We start from the raw sequence: 17,739 nt of genomic DNA, 5'->3' as shown, positions 1-17,739 counted from the left end.
GATCAAGAACCGTATAAAAATATTTAAAAACTGCAAAAGAGGGAGAAATTTTCGATAAAAGGATAAACTACAAAGGACCGGGCTCGAATCGCTTCCAGGCAGCGTCGCGACGCGGCGCCTAGGTCGTCGATGAGAGGGTGGTGATTTTTTTTTGCTCCGGACTGGAGCGAAGTGGCGGGGTGGGTGATTCGAGAGGAGTGGAGAACGCACCAGGCCAGGTCGCTGCCGTTGTACGCCGTGTAGCCATATCGGAGGAGCAGTGCGAGGCCGGCTATCAGCCGCCCAACATCGGCGTGTCGGGGTTACACTTGTATACGTAACACGGCTGCTACAGACGCACATACAAACACGCACGCACATCTAGACAGATGGACAGACTGACGGACAGACAGACAGACAGATAGACAGACAAGCAGACAGATAGGCATTATATAACACCGCACGTTTCCCGCCTTCTACGTGAGTTATCACTGTATATTCCGCTGAATTCACACACACATGGAAGAATAACGAGTAAACGAACGAGAGGAAATCGTGAACCTTCTTCTTCGTATCGATGGAAATTGAAAAGGACGAGACCCTTCGCAAACCTGTGTAGCATGCGTCGTAATCGATAAGGGCGAACCGAAGGGCTTGTGTGAACGTCACCGATTTTATTTCACAGTATTTTGTAGTAATAAAAAGAAAAGTTGCTTAGTATCCCTCGATAAGGTTGCGAAATGATTATGAATTCTGAATCCGAAAAAAGTGCTAGGGACTAGCGCGCGAACGGAAAACGAAAGTGCGATTGGGCGAGGCGAGGAAAGGAAGAAAGCGAGAAAGGGTTAAAAGGAGGGAGAAAAGGAAGTGAGAAAAGATCAAGAAAAAGGAAATGGTAAAATGTGAGGGAAAGTGTGATAAGTAAGCACGAAGGGAAAAAATCTATGAGGAAGGAACGTCGAACAAGATAGAAGAAAAAAAAGAAAAGGAGAGTGAAAACGTAGGTGGTGAGGAAGAAAAAGGGAGAGACAGAGAGCCTGACAAAAGTCAAGGAAGGAGGTTCGAGTGGGCGAGAAAGAGAGAAAAAGGGAAGAGGGGAGGGAGAGAGAGAGAGAGAGAAAAGAGCTTGCGCGAAAGGCGAAGGAACGTGGAGGAGGACCCGACCGTGGTGCTGAATGTGGCATTCAGAGTATGGAATTCGCCAGCCGGGGACCGACGTCGTGCAGCCAGTTTCCGCCCGCGCTCGATTCACGGATTCGTCATCATCGTTGTCGGGGAGTCGCGCGCTCTCGGTAGACAAAATCCTCCCTCGTTGAGAGTCGCAGAGAGAGAGAGAGAGAGAGAGCTGTCACCCGATAAAATTCTCCCGCCGTCTATCCATTCTATCTATCGGGTTTCGTTCGGGTCGGATCATCCCCGGACAACGGCGCCTCTCCACCAAAGACGATACGAGAGTCCTCACGACGACGACGACGACGACGAAGACGACGACGACGAAGACGAAGACGAAGACGAAGACGACAAAGACGACGACGACGACGACGACGAAGACGACAACGAAACGACGACGGTATCGCAGTCACCGAACGGGTCCACGGGTTTTACCTCTTGGTGAGAGTGCGGATGATGCGCGATGACGCGGTCGCATCCACCACGACGAAGAGGACGAGTTGTCGCGAACGAGTGATAGTGCAACGGAGGAACAGCGCAACGCGATCATATACGTGTAACATCGTGCGAGCGAAGGGTGAACATGTCATCGCGTAAGAACTCGTGGTGACATTTTCAAGAACTCAAGGAGATTCCCCGATATCGACGTTACCGAGTGCGCGAGCAGCAATTCGTTGTGCGACAGCAGGAAGACCACCCCTTCCTTCCTCGGACATCCTTCACATCCATTCTCGGACACATAATTAAACCGAAATCTGATGTGCACCGAATCTCTTATCAATCTTTCTCCTTAATTTCTATCAGAGCGACGATTAAACTGATCCACCAATGCTCCACGATCATCAAAAGCAACGAGGGAGCATCCGGCAATGACAAATCTCCGAATCTAGATCCGAGGTCTATTTTATTTATAATTACTGGCGCGAGGAAGTGGTGAAAGAGCATCTACCCCTGGAACTCGCCGGTCGCGTCGCGGCACCAAGCGACCAACTGAGAGCGCGCGCTCCCGGCGGTCGTCAAGAGACGAGGAGCCCGTGGAGAGGCGGTCGTGTGTGCCGGCACACAGTCGGCGAGCTGCGCGGACGCAGGGAGGACGATGGCATCGCGCTCCCCCAGGAAGCCGAAGACACCGCGGAAGAGCTCGCGCGCGGACTCGCGCCACAGCGCGGATAACAGTAGTACGAGTCGTCGTCGCCTGGTATCAGCCGCGGCAGTGATCGAGCACGAAGGAGACCAGCGACAACAGGCAGTCGCCAACGGCGCAGCAACGGCAACGGGACCGGTGGCCACACGACGTTCTCGGCGATTCAGCAGTCGCGTCGTTTGGCGACCCGACGTCGTCGTCGAGTGGTAGTCCTTCTCCTATCTTTTTTTCTCCCCAAAGAACAAGAAAGAAGTCAAGGGTGAGAGGAATCTCGCGCATATACATCGTCGGAAGGAAAATTTCTGCAGGGAATATAGAACCGGGAAGAAACACACGAGCGCGAGGATAATCGATAACGTTGCCGTCGTGTCGGATACCGGAATCGGCGATCGGGCTTATTTGTAGGTGAGGAAGACACAGCAATCCGTCCGCAGGAATCGCAGCAGGGGGTGAATAAACAGCGCGGTTCGTCGTCGTCGTTGCAGTCGACGCGAAAACCCGAAAAAAAAAACCCATTGTATAAGCTTTGATCGACTCCGTAAAAGACAAAAGTCGTCGCCAGGTGAGGGTTATAGAGAGAAATCGAAAGAGAGAGGATTAAAAAAAAAGGGAGGAAAATAGATTCTCTCTTTCTTCTTCGAGAAAGCCACCCCGAAGATGGAAGTTGCACGTTCAACGGTTTACAACGAGAACATGGCGAGGACGTCGCGAGGAAACACCGCGCAAGAAGGCACGCACGAGGACCCGTTATCAATTCGCGACTGTGATTTCTAAGCTTAAGATTATTACCACACGTATCGTAAAAATAAAAAATAAAAAAAACAAGAGTCGTCGGGAGCTATTAACGAAGAAAAACAAGAAAAAAATCGTCCATTGTGATATTATGATATATAAACGAGGATACGCGGATGATGGTGGGGTGGATAAGCACCCACGTGCGCTCTCACGGGGAATCGCCAACGGGCTGCTACAAGCATGAATGAATGAATCGCGCCGCGATGCGAGGCGCGATGGCGAGGAGTGCGGCACGCGACGCGAGTGTGTTCGATCGGGATAATAATGATTGATCGCGGTGTTCGCGTGTCGGATTCGCGGACTGTGATACACTAATACAATCTAAGACCCGTTATCCGATCTCATCAACGACTCATCGAGAGGGCGCCGGGCTTAATTGCGCCTGCACAGGGTGCGCAGGGACCGAGAAAGAGAGGGAGAGATCGGGACGGGATGACGAATCACCGCCGATGCGGAATTTCGTTTGCCACTGTATCGTGATAGATCGTCAGGTGCGTATCTATGCGATGGAAAATAGATTATTCGGTAATAGGTATATAGCCTTAATGAGCGAGAGATAACGCGTGATCCTATAGAACATTTAACAATCAAAAATGATGAGGAGAGTTGGAAAAAATCTACAAAAATCGCTCTTTTAAAGAGAACACCAATTTTGAGATGTATGCAAATATTAAGAATCAAGCAATTCATTCAAAACAAATATAGGAAATTACAATATAATAATAACACTTATTAACAATTGATTTTAATTTTAGCCAGAATAACACAATCAATGTTTCTCTATTACAGTTTAAATAAATGTTATGTCTATTTTTGTTGATTTTGATATATATTTTAATATACTTAAATAATTTCCTTGAAAATTATATGAGGCAAGTTTAATAAAATACATCGCCCACGATCGAGTATTCTGCATTTCATTAAAATGCAGAGTTTATATGTGCTGGCTTTACAGAAAATCGTACTGCAATACCAACTTCATTCAGCAGTTTGAATAAAATTTAATGCAAATTGCCTTATTTTTTTTAAATTAATTCAACGGAGAAATATTGATAGAAGTTATATTTACATTAGTGATATAGTTATATCCCGATATAACTGAAAATATTATTTTAATAACTAGCTAGAAAATGTATTGCCTACATATCAGTTGTGTGAGAATATATTTTTAAATTTATAACCATGTTAATTACACATTAAACATTTATGTTCTACTTTGAAAAAAAAAGTTAGTCTTTATTGTATAATAACTGTCACAAAAGAATTTATTTATTTTATATTATTTATTGTTTAAAAAATTATTTAATAAAAAGTGACATATTAGCTATTAAAATTTATTACAGTTTAATGCAATTGTTTTTTTGCAAAAAGCCTTCTATAAAGAATTAAATGGAGAAGATTCAATAATCTTCAAAAGCGCTATTATCTACAGTAATTTTGAACCAATTTTTATGTACATACTTTTAAAGCTGAGTGTATGTTTATCATTGTCAATTTTTAAATAATTCTACAAAGCTCATCATTCTTTTATTTGTTTCCAATTAAATCTAATGTAAAATCTCAAACAATTTAGTATTTATTTTCATTTTAAAATATTTATTTAAATATGCGCGATGCCAAACAATGGAATCGCAAATTCAGAAATATTTTTATTATGATTATTGACAGTGAATATCAGTGTGTCGAATTTTTAAATAAATATTACACGAAAGCAACGTAAAACTAGAATAGAACGTCTTATTTCCACCGGCTCATATAGTTCTTAAACGAGTCTCAGCGGAACTTTCGGATTTCTCGAGAGTGAATACGTATCCTGAAGGAATATTATACTGAATTTTTAAAAACACGAGAAGAAACTTTCAATTAAAAAGTAACGAACCTTAGAGTAAATTATAACAGAAATTTTATACATTGTATACAGTTACGTGAGAAGTAAATAATTACAACAAATAATTTTATAAATCAAAATAAATAATATAATCAATTTTAATAACGTCCTCAGAAAAATATTTAAATGATACAAGTTAGTTATTTCGTTACGTTATCATGTTCGTGATACTGTAATCATTAAACTTGAAAACAAGTATAATAGTGCAGCCTCATCGCGCTCCGCGACAGCTCGATACTTTTACGTGTGATTATTATATAGTTGATCCGATATTCAATGTGCGAAATCCGATACACGCGTAGGTCGTAGCCTGGATGCAAAATATTTTAAAATCTGATTTTTGTCTCGTAGCGCAAAACACATCACGAAAATAAAAGTTTCCAGGAGCGCGCAGAGGGAATTTTCCAATAACGCGATACCCAACGGTATTTTTCAATTTAAAGTTTAACGAGGGCCACCATCTTTAATACGAGGGTTGAAATTTCTATCGGGTAGAGCAAGTAAGAGAAAGACAGAGAGTATCATATGTTCCTGTGCTCCTTTTCGTCCAATATCAGCAGGGGAATAGCGACACTCTTTACTTGCCGCATTAATCAAGAAAATGGTTGGCTGGTGAACTTTACATAAAGCGATCGAAATAATACTCGTCCTCCCTCTAAATCCACTCGTTTTGATTACACGTCAGACAAGGAATATCGCAACATTTCCATACGAGCCGATCCGGTAACAATTTTCGTATCGATAGAAGTAAACAAGTGGCGTACCTTCGACAAACTCCTTTGTCAAGTTTGTCGCGCATTAAAATTCAACGCGCACATATTTATTGCTTATTTCGCAAAGTGGCTCCAGCTCGACTATACGGCTCGATCGGTTGTTCCAACACGTTGTCGTTAAATCGACAAAGTATCGTAAACATTTGTTAACTCGATGAATTCTGTAACGTCATTCGGTGTCATACGTTCAAACATTGCTATTTTTTCGATTCATAGATATTTCACTGTGTTTATATCCATCCATCGTTGCCGAACATGGAGTTGTTATCAGTAGCACTCGACTAGTGACAATGTCACTATGACCTTAAACTTCATATTCGAAAGATAAAAAAACAGATATACGTGAAGAAAAATTACTTTTTAAATGCATTTATTTTCTCAAACTGAATTTCATTGCAAATTACATCGTTAATAAGATTAAAAATCCATAAAGAGAGAATATATAAATGTAAGATTTAAGAAAATATATAGAATCTAAACACCCTTAAAAGTTTTATGTTATATAGTATTGAAAAATTGCATTCAAATAGCATTACCATTTTAACGAAATATTCTTGCATCGCAGAATGAATGATTTGATCAAATAAATCAGAAAAAATGCGATTTTATAAATTATGTTCGTGCTAAACTACCTTTTGTAATCTCCACCCCCGGTATGATTAACGATCCCCTTCCATCACTTCCGCATCATCTATTATAGCTTTCCATTTCCCATGTTCCAGCAACACGTACGCACGCACTCATCGAGAGCGACGTTCGCCAAAGAAGGAAGAAGACGACGAAGAAGAAGAAGAATTCGACTGACGACCAGACCGAGATAACGAACAATTCATGAAATCGCAGTCGAAGTACACTTGGGGTGGAGGCGGGCGTGAATAATTAACTAATTAAAAATAAAATAACGACGGTGGGAGAGAAATAAGACAGCGCGAAGACGCGTACGCGAAGCGAGTTGGCTGGAAGTCGCCGAAGGGGAGAAAATCGCGTGCGGAGAGAGGTGCGGAAGTGCGAAGAGAACCGGTAGTGTCGAGGTGCGGTAACCGAGCCCAGTGTGTGTACCACCCCCTGGGCACAGGGGGTGGCACAGAAACGCCGTCAGCGTGGGTGCCGGTGCCGCAGGGGCGCGCCTGGCCCGTCGGCTCGCCCGCAGATTAGCACGCCGACTAGCTACCTCGGGCCCATTCCGGCGTACCGGCCTGGCGACCTCGGCGGGCCTCACGTCGGCGGCGGTGGCCGTGGCGGCCCAGGGGGAGCCTCACGCTCCCCCAGCAGCCGCGCCACGCCGCGTCACGCCGAACGGAAGTGCCAGCCCGATCTCGGGCTCGGCCACGACGATTACGGGGTATATCCTGACGACGGCGGCGGCGACGACGTGGACGACGACAACGACCACGACGACGACGACGACGACGACGGCGACGACGACGACGACGACGACGACGAGCACCACTACCCTCATCACCACCACCACCACCACCGCCACCGCGACTACCACCACGAGTCGCAGCAAGAACAGAGCCATGTCTGTGAGAAGTCTGCATCGGCGCGTCTCTCATCCGTAAGTTATGGTTCACATTATTTATCGTTATGAAACGGGCGGGACCCGGTCAGCCTCTTTCTGTATATTATCTATCAACCTGGCACGCGCTCTGCGTGCAGACATACGTTTTACCCGGATGGTCGTTGGATCGCTAGTTTTGGTCTTCAGCAATCGGCGACGTTGACTCTTTCGATGTGGATGATCCACGCGTGACGATTACGATGAGAGTGAAATAGGGTAGTATTTGTAAAAAGGTTTAAAAATTTTGAAATACAAGGGATGCCTAAAAAGATATATTTTTTAGAGCTATGAAAAGGTTATAAAAAATTTATTAAACTATATATCATAAAATATATAAATATAATAATTTATCAAGGTTATAGATATTGAACTGACGACACTGGCTACAAATTAGAGTTGTTAATATATATTTGTTTTAACGTTTCGACCATACGGGCTGTGGTCCTTTTCAAAAATACAGTGGAAACATCCTAAAAATTGATATAAATGCAATCAGAATCACCAATTAAAACGAACCATGAGCATTTATATCAATTTTTAGGATGTTTCCACTGTATTTTTGAAAAGGACCACAGCCCGTATGGTCGAAACGTTAAAATAAATATATATTAACAACTCTAATTTGTAGCCAGTGTCGTCAGTTTAATATCTATAACCTTGATTTTTCATTCCTAACGAACGAAATTAAATTTTATTGTTATAATAATTTATTGAACAATTTTATGAGATGTTATGAAAATACATATGAGAACTCGAATATCTTTTTATATAATTCCTTTTATAATTCTATGTCTTAGTTTTTCCTTTTTGTACAAACAAAGTATTGCTCTGTTGATTTTCTTAACGCACTTACTTCTATTGTTCCTGCGACTTTTATTTTTCGTATTTTCTGACGTTTCAATTTTAAGATAAATTCCTCGTCACTAATGTTTTTTCATTTACTATTTCATTATTTCGTTTCTCATCTATTTGTTTCAAAATTTCAATCAATATTATTGATGGTATTGAAAGCTTTTCTTATTCGAGAACAATGTTTTATATTATAATTCTTAATTTGAAATATTCTTTATTGAAAGAAATACATTTTTTAATATTTTTTAATTATTTTTTATTAGCCTAATAGCAAATAAATAATATTAATTATTGCTACGTTTCCACATCGAAAGAGTTTAAATAAGTAAGTTTTTTAGTTTCTTGGTCCGGATCGTACAATGAGAACGAAGAGCGATCTGAATTGAATTGTAGAGATGGAATGATCGTGACTTCTGATAGGGTATTTGCATGGTTCGCGTGACGTTGATTTTTTTGCGGCTTCAATAATTTGACAAGAGAGGGAGAGAACTCAATTCAAAAGAATTTAAACAAGATGATTTATGACGCGATTAAAGAATTATATGACAGTTATGATCGTAGGCGAATTTCCAGGGTTTCGGTTTTTATGAGGAGGTTTAAATTTACTAAAAATGAAATTATCGATCAATTTCTCTTCTGTAACGTATCTTTTATTTGATGACATATTGCTGGGAGAGCTTAGCACGCCGAGCTTCCAACACGATCCGCTTATAACGGATCAAGATAATACCTTAAAAGACTAATGATAGAGACTATTTCGTGCAAGACCAATTAACGATCAGTAATTTTACGAAATAATAGAGTTTCCCCATAAATGCGCTGTCTCTTCGATCGCTCAATGCTATTAGCAAATTGATTTCTCTACTATATATCGAGACGAAGCCGCAGAAAGTCAACGTCAAGAATGTGTAGTGATTCACGAATGCGAATATTGTGCAGGACTTAGATTAGCATATAAATAACATATAAATGAAGTAGTCACATGACTTCTACGAAACAATATTCAAATCTTATTATGCATTTCTCACAATACTCTTCGAAAGCACTCTATTTAGGATGTAGACGTAGAATTATTTCAACTGTCGTGAAATATTAATAACATCGATACGACAGTATCGAATCATTGAAAAAGCAGTGATCTAAGCCTCCGAAAAACGCAGTAAAATGCATCCTCCTATATCCTACTGAGACCTGCGAGCAAATGACGTCACCTCTGTTATCGAAAATCAAGTCGCTTCAAAAGCTTTCATGCGGTGCTCGTATCGCTAAACTTAGCTTCGCTCATGACCAGCAGTAAAACACAAGATTCCGATATCTGCGCGCAATTGAGAAACTTCGAATTTACGAACTGAGATCCCATCGCAGATAACTTGTATCGTAAAGTAAGAAGATCGGAAAATATTTCACGCGATAGATTCGCATTCCTGATATTTGTTATAAAAATTTTGTACTCATATTTCTATATAAATAGCCGTTGAAAATTTATCAACGACAATATTACGCGAGTAAAAAATTCGTCATATTTATCTTATCGTTAAATTATAGTTCGTTTAAAGGGCTTCATATATGTCATTTTGGTGGCGTATTTATTTAACTGGTATTTATTTAATTAAATTATTTATTTACTCAGCTCATTTGCATGTTCAGTTAACAAACAAAATATGAATTCGTGCAAAAGATACATGCACATGCATATATCATTCAATGTATATTTGTATCTACCTGTTGAGATTGAGATTTGACACTATTAGTAGAATCATTGAGAAACTCGTTATTAAATTAACAAAAAGAAATGTTCATTCTTTTTAATTATCAATTTATTTCACATCAGTTATACTTTACTGTTTGTGTTAAATCTGGAATGTCTCATATCCATATTCCATTAACCTTTCTCGTATATAGATTAAAGGGATGCTTGTCTATTTTTGAATGCATATCGGTCAACCCTTTTCCTTTCAAGTTTATCATGCTTCATTCTTGAGCTCAACGTATCATTGGAAAATACTTCGGTGAATATTATTATGCCATAGAATAATAAAGGGGGATGTTAGTGGAAATATATGTATATACATATATATGCAACAAAGTGTGCTCCGCGCGCTGTATTTTATTGAATTAAAACTCGACAACATGGCAAATATAGAGCACGAAATATGTTTTAACTACTCACGGCGCTCGTTTCTTGCTTTAGAGATTAACGTGAAAAAACAGTAGAATCATTGTAGATTTATCGAATCAAATATGCAGTACCATTGTTATTTAAAACGCCTTAATCTCTCTATTCTAATTCATGATGTTGCATAATGGAAGAGTTAAATCGAGTCATACTATTTAATACTTTGCAACAACTTTCAGAGTCTGTACCACATTCTTAATACATACTTCAAAATTGTCGTTAATGATCTAGAAGTTCGCGCATTTCTTAGCTCGGATAACACCTTTGAGTTGTTAAAGGAAGGTGATCCCCTACTCAGATTACTTCGTTGAGTCAACTATGCCTGAATTAAAGGACGTACTTGTGAAAACTTGAATAAAAACGTAAAGTGATTCCGCGTGTAACCGATTAATAGTAAAATCGATTACGTCGAAGAAATATTTATGACGACGCGATAGTTTTTTAACGATAAAATCAAGAATCATCGTAAGATCGTAAAAAAAAGTTGCGACTATAAAAAAATCCATAATTGTTTGAACTTTAGAACGTTAGATTGAAGAAAAATCGACCATTCATGCAATTTCCTCGCACATAAAAGTCTGTCATTTAACGTAGAAAAATAAAATGATTAAAAACAAGACAGCTGTCAAAATGACTCGAAACTTAGAAGAGCTACAATCGGTGTCGGAAATTATTCTGTCGAGCCGATATGTCGAGGTCCGCGATATAGTGAAAGTTCTATCGAACTAAAGCGACTTCTTCAACGAAAAATCATTTATGTGAAGTAAGTCGCAAGAATCACGTACGTATGATTTTACTTGCTTCTGACGTTATATTTAACAACGGCTGACGTAGATACTTAATTTATTATTTATTTACTATATACTACTTAGGCCTCTTTATGACTATATAAAATACTGTATGTATAAAAAGCTATATATATGATTATAAGCTTATATATATCTATATATAGCATTAGATTTGCCTATCACTACGTAAAGGACTATATAAAACACGGTGCTACTTATTTATAACTGTATCAAGTCGTTAAAAAAAAATAATGATATCTACCTGTCAATGTTACCATTGAAACATTTTTATCGCGCTCATCTTGCTGTTGCAATTATCGCGATTGACCGTACGTGATACAGGAATATGCTTTAACGCACTCTGAAAGAGTTCTTTTTTTTTTTTTTTTTTTTTTTTTTTTTGCAAACCGCTCAGGGATCGATATGCAATGTCGCCCATGTGTAGTGAGTATTACAACGATGCGATGTTCGTGTATCCTAGCGAAGCGAGACAGAACAGGCACATATATCTGTGTAAATCGGTTTCGAAGTTGCGAGTCGTCAACTATTGTTTCTGTCTGTGATGTAACTTTGTCACAGAGAAAATCAATTAATTCGTGACCCTGTCCACAGTCGCAGTCATTTCCCGTCCCACATTCGAATAAATCTTACAACGATTGACAGTCGCGTACGGTCGAAATGCGTAATGTCGGCCCCGTAATGTCGGAAAACAACGCAATCGTGATTATAACGTAATAAATTAACATTGCAATCGATTATTGTAACGTGAACGACAAGTTTCTCCTCTGATTTATTTTCCAACCCCCGCGTATGACTCGTATAATAATTGTCAATCCATATTATTAAACGAAACGATATTATAATTATTATATTGCTGATTATCAATCATTGATGATTCGAGGAAATTCGAATATGGAATATTCAAGCTCTTTGTATTTCTAATATTTCTTCTTCATAATCCATTTCAATATTTGGAATATTGAAATAATCCCAATTAGGATTCGTTTTTGAATTATCTCGGGATTATGTGAATAATACAATTGTTCGAGTAATTCCCAGCTCTGATTTATAACAATGATGTCGACAAGCAAAGCTTTGTGATTCGCTTAAAAATTCCTGCGATCTTTCCGTTGCGAGCAATTCTTTGCCATTCTAATATATATCGTTCCCTTGAGACTGATTCAAATCTCGCTGTTGAACTGTCATCGTTTTGTTCGTCGACCCTGTTTCATTCTCGTCCAGCGGGACGACCCTCGTACAACACAACGTGAAAAATTCTTCGAATAATCTTACACGTTGTAAATCTTTATCTATCGAGAGCAGCGTGTTAAGGATATATCTGTATATCCTGACCTAAGCAGAGAATATAAGCTGTATCTTTGATGGAAATGTCGAGTGCGATTTTCGTGCAGTAACATGCTCATCTTTTAGCATTAGCTACTAATACCACAATTTTCTCGAGTAAATAAAGATAGAAAACCTCGATCGTTAATATTACTGAGAATATATATTACTAATATAGAATTTTAGATCGAAATAATGTAAGAAATTTACGTACACACTTTTTTATTCTGTAAGATTTTTTGTTGTCTACATTAAAATAACTGTTAGAAACATGAGGGTTGTGTAAAAATTTAGTTAACAAAAATATGGTAAACTTGAAAATTTTCACGTAATAATAAGACAGTAATTTTTTGAAGATGATATTAAAAAAATATTATATTGATATTTAATGTTCTCTCTTTCTCTGTCTCTGATAATATGTAACGATATGTCCGCTTTCTTTCTTTCTTTTTCTCAATTTTCATGTTTCTTGATCATCATAGAACACTAATATTTTATTCTCACGAGAAATAGTAAAAATTCAAAATTAAATTTTAAATTAAGTTGAAACTTCAACGCAAATATTATATAACTCCATTGAATAATGGAACAATGAAATCTCATTGTTCTATATCAACAATAAATCGCGTAATTGCAGCAATGCAAACGCCAACAATATTACATATCGGTTTATCACGGATTTTTTTTCGATCTCTTTAACGCGAAATTTGCCGTCGATGGTGTTATCGCAATCAGAAACTATGTTTTAGTTATTCTGCTCGTTCGTTATCGTTAATTGATACATTTAATCCGCTTATGCGTTTCTTTTTTCTCGATTCACCTGACATTGAAGTAACTTCTTCAGTCAAAAATATTTTTGCATAATCTTTCCTGCACTGCACAGCTTGACCACTTTTTTTGGACAAGCATAAAGAATTTATTTAATAATGATTAGCATACAATTTGGAAAATTACTGCTATTTATGCTTATTATAAATCATAAACACGCTTTTCATTTTCAATTTATATTACGAATGATATTATTTAATAACACAATCTATTTAAATTAATGCTATTTAATGTTAATATTCCTGTATTACAATACAATATTACTGAACTTTAGTGCTTAAAAATGTTATAGTGATTAAAAATAAAAAAATTTTATAAGCTTGGAATTGCAATAAAATAGCGAAACTTTATTCTACACTTTAAAAACTGCTTTTACAGAATTTTAATTTAAAATTTAATTAGTAACACACTGTACGATAATTAAAATAATTTTTGTTTGTTTTATATAAGCGTAGAGTGTTTTGAAAGAAAAGAAACGTGTGAGATAAAATCAAAACGGTCTTTTGTTTGTTTTCGCGTTCGAGACGAACAAAATGTTTTGAAAAAAAATAAAATACATGAGTGGGACAAACTGACGGAAGACGAGTAGTAGGGATTTCAGATTATCAAGATAGGAGTCAGTTGTAGGACGGACAGCCAGAGCGACGTGTTAAATTAATCAGCAGAGAGAATTTTAAGTTTGTTTGTGATAAACGAGAGGCCAAACTTCTGATAAGAGGTTTGTCAAATTATTTTCATTCCTTAATCTATATTAAATTATGATTCCTTATTATAATGCGTTCTGCTAATATTATTTAATACGTGGTTTTTCTTTAGTTAAACTTGTGTTGTTGTTGCTGGCCGCGTATAGATTCTATCTGCCCCGAGAACCCATATATATATATATATATATACATTTCCCGAAGTAGTATGAGTCAGTAGTTGAAGCAGATACCTCGCGTGTGCAATCAAAAGTATTGACTATAGATATACTGTCTAATACGTTTACATTCAGCGATCAAATTTCCCGTATGTGTAATATTTAAGAAAAATATCTATCCTTTTCCGCTTATATAGGATTTAATAAAGCAAAATTATTTTATTTTGTGAAAGAATAGAAATAATCGATGAATTATACATTTGTTTTCATGTTCAAAGAGCATAACACTTTGAAAAAAAAGGAAAATACGGGAGTAGAAGGAAAGACGGATAGTAGGGATTTCGGATATCGAGACAGGAATCAGTTGTAAACGAACGAGCGACATGACGTATCAGATTGATAAACGAAGAGAATTTCAAGTTTATCCACGATGAACGAGAGACAAGATCTCTGGGAAGAATTTTGTCGAATTATTTTCAATCTTCGGAGATAGACTAAATTGTGATTCTTTATTGTAAAGTGTCTCGTTCGCGGATGTTGTCATCTTTTCAGTCAAGTATATATTTTTATTGTCTGCCGAGATTTTTCTGCGCGTACTTGTCCCGAAAATCCATATACGTTTTCCGGAGCAGCATAATTTAATAGTAAAGAGTCGGGAACATTAATGTTATTCGATACGCTTGTACGCTCAGATTCCTCTGTGTGTGATATTTGAAGAATATATTTTTTCGTTTATGCAGTTAATATATGACTCGACTTATGTTGCAAAAACACTAGAAAGAATCGTATGATGTGAAGTCTCTTTATGAATGCAAGCACGCTAGACGGTATTAAGGGCAAAGCAAGGATAAGTATCTCTCAATTTTTTTTTCTCTTCTCTTCTTCGTTCAGAGAGAGGTATCCGATTATAACTTTTATTTTTACAATTTATATATTTATTGCTGAACGTTAAGAAGTTGAAACAAATAATAGAATTTGACAACAACTTTTCTTTTATAACAAAATTCAAATTTTAAATTTCCCAAAGGAATTAAAGTATGCCTCGGTCAGCTTGAATTGATCCAGATTTTCTGTATTTATAGTAGTCTTATCTAAAATCCAATTCAATCCTCCGTTTAATCTATCCAAGTTTATCCAATTGTTTAAAAATAAATTCTCTCAACATTTTCGATAAACAGATAGAATATTACTTTGCATGAAAAGGACATGATCTACATTCGATTGCGATTATCTAAAATCCAATTCAATCCTCCGTTTAATCTATCCAATTTTATCCACAATTGTTTAAAAAAATATATATCCTCTCAACATTTTTGATAAACAGATAGGATATATTACTTTGCATAAAAAAAAAACGCGAAAGGATATTTTATAATATTATGTACATATGCCGCGAGATACGCCGTGTGTGCTGTATTTCTCGGTATACAGTTTGCTCCGGATTTGACAGCTGGAAAGTTACGAACAGACGTTCGCCCAAACTTCCACAGTCGTCGCGCGACACACGTGAACGTTCATGCCTGATGACTGAAATCCTGCGACACGTGGGAATCCAAAAGACACCGTGACAGCACACACAATATCATGTGTTTTATCGTTCTCCCGCGCAACGAGAGTTTAACGCGAGCGCATAAAGCCGGTCGTTGGTTATGCAAAAACACCGTTCCGGTCGTGTGAACTTGCTTGTAACAGCCGATCCGCGTGGCAATAAAGGGACTGAGACGAAGTTAAAGGGCGGTAAGTGGTGGCTACATTTCGGTATCTAAGATAACAAGATAGAAACGGCGGAGGTATACGGTAGGCGTTACAGAGAGTCGACTAGGGAGCAATCAATAACTGACCCATATTGTAGTCCTCGTTTTCCTCTCTCTCTTCCTCTCTCACTCTCATCTATCTCTTCTTCGCCACCCTTCCTCTGCTCGAACTCTCTCTCTCTTTCTCTTATGCACCCTACTCTCTCTCTTTCTCTCTTTCCTTCTCTGCTTTCTCCTTTTTTAACCCTTACATTTTCTCATCCTTCGTTCGTGATTACTGCCTTTTACCTTTTATCAATTTAGAGATCTCGATACAGTTATTGAATCAGGTCTTATCTTTATCTTTACAAAATTTACACTTCTATAAAAAAATAAAAATAATATGCACTTCTTTTTATTTACAATATGCGAAATATAAGTAATTTTAAATCGGTCGCTCCCAATATCTCAAATTTTTACGTAAGCGTGCACGTAATAATAAATCAAAAAGAGTCGGCGCATGCAGTGCATGGATCATGGGTCATATTTTATAGATAAGATACTTAAAGAATTTATAGAGTCAGTTTTTATTAACGGAAATATCGGATAAAAATGTCTATCCTTTATTATAATTTCCAAAATTTTGACATTAGATGTGTCTCATTGTCAGCAACCAGATTTCAAACTAAAAAGTAAAATTTATTAAACAATAATAAATCAAGAAAAATATCATAAAAGTTCAACCCACGAAAAGATTTTCGTTTTTCGCATAAGAGTTCAGTTTATAATATAAAAACTATACTGCTACGACATGTTCGTATTAAAGAATAAATTCTTTTTTTTATCCTTAAAATAGAATTTATCCTTAAAATATCATCCATGCATGTATTCTGTTCATGTCCTGTATTCTCGTAAAATCAGTTTCGGCAAATAATGGTTTAATACGTCCGCTTTGCATCATGCATTTAACATAAAATTATAAATGCATTATGACGCAAAAATGAATATTGCAGGGATAGCTTCATAATCTCTTTACGTGGCGCTTTCACGCGGACCGTAATCCCACACATGCACTTTTTATACTGGGAGTTGTATAGAATGCGATCGCTTTGAAACGAAAGCGAAAGATCCGTCCGTATATCGCGCTTAATTCGATCAGATTTCTCAGCCGTCGTGATTTATGCTCGCTTCCGTTAGGTCGGCTGGCGATATGCGTTTTTACGCGACATCATTTCGCGACGATCTAAAAATCACTCCGTGGCCTATTAACCTTTAGCACGCGAGAATTTTCTTGAAAAATGATATGCCATCATCCACGTCTCACAAGATATGACACTGTCTCAAAAACAAAGAGGACCAGTTCCTCAGAAGTATATTACGGTATGAAAGTTAAATTTCACTTGAACAAGAAAAAGATTCTTCGTACGTAACAAAAAAATATTTTTTCCGATTATAATTGAAGCGCCAAAGTTATTAACTGAATTTCTTAAATTGCTCATTTCATCAATTTATTATATTAGTACATGGTATTTTTTTGTAAAATGTACAATTTGAAATATTGAATTCCCTTGTAATTCAAAATATAATTTTTACTTACATTCTTCTGTTATTTTGTGTTGCAAACTAGTCTAATTTACATCCAAATTGATTTTTGAAAATATTTGTTTCCAAATAAAAAATCAATTTTGTCAAATTCATGATGCTAACATAATTAATATAATTCAAATACGAAACTGTTTCGCGAAAGTTACATAGTAACTGATTGCTAGAGAAATATATTTTGAGCTAACCGTTTACGTAATTGAAATAGAAAAACCTTTCTACATATGTATACACGCAATAGTAATCT

At 37.4% G+C, this 17,739-nt stretch overlaps 1 protein-coding gene across 6 annotated transcripts in view; it reads left to right on the top strand.

Annotated features, from left to right (window-relative positions):
- The first annotated feature begins 6,807 nt into the window (after positions 1–6,807).
- Positions 6,808–17,739, top strand: part of Ih (hyperpolarization activated cyclic nucleotide gated potassium channel Ih) — a 149,321-nt gene continuing 138,389 nt past the window's right edge. For 5 of the 6 annotated variants that reach the window (XM_085484989.1, XM_085484986.1, XM_085484985.1 and 2 more), the window contains exon 1: positions 7,210–7,307. In XM_085484989.1, the coding sequence (XP_085341115.1) occupies positions 7,270–7,307 (38 nt within the window). In that variant the 5' untranslated portion in view covers positions 7,210–7,269. Of the gene's footprint in view, positions 7,308–17,739 lie in introns of all 6 variants that reach the window. The other variant, XM_085484988.1, reaches the window with a different exon arrangement.

This window comes from Nylanderia fulva, unplaced genomic scaffold (assembly GCF_048542155.1).
Source record: "Nylanderia fulva isolate GAGA-0341 unplaced genomic scaffold, ASM4854215v1 Scaffold33, whole genome shotgun sequence".
In the NCBI taxonomy this organism is placed as follows: domain Eukaryota; kingdom Metazoa; phylum Arthropoda; class Insecta; order Hymenoptera; family Formicidae; genus Nylanderia; species Nylanderia fulva.
This window is presented reverse-complemented; position numbering and strand designations above follow the sequence as displayed.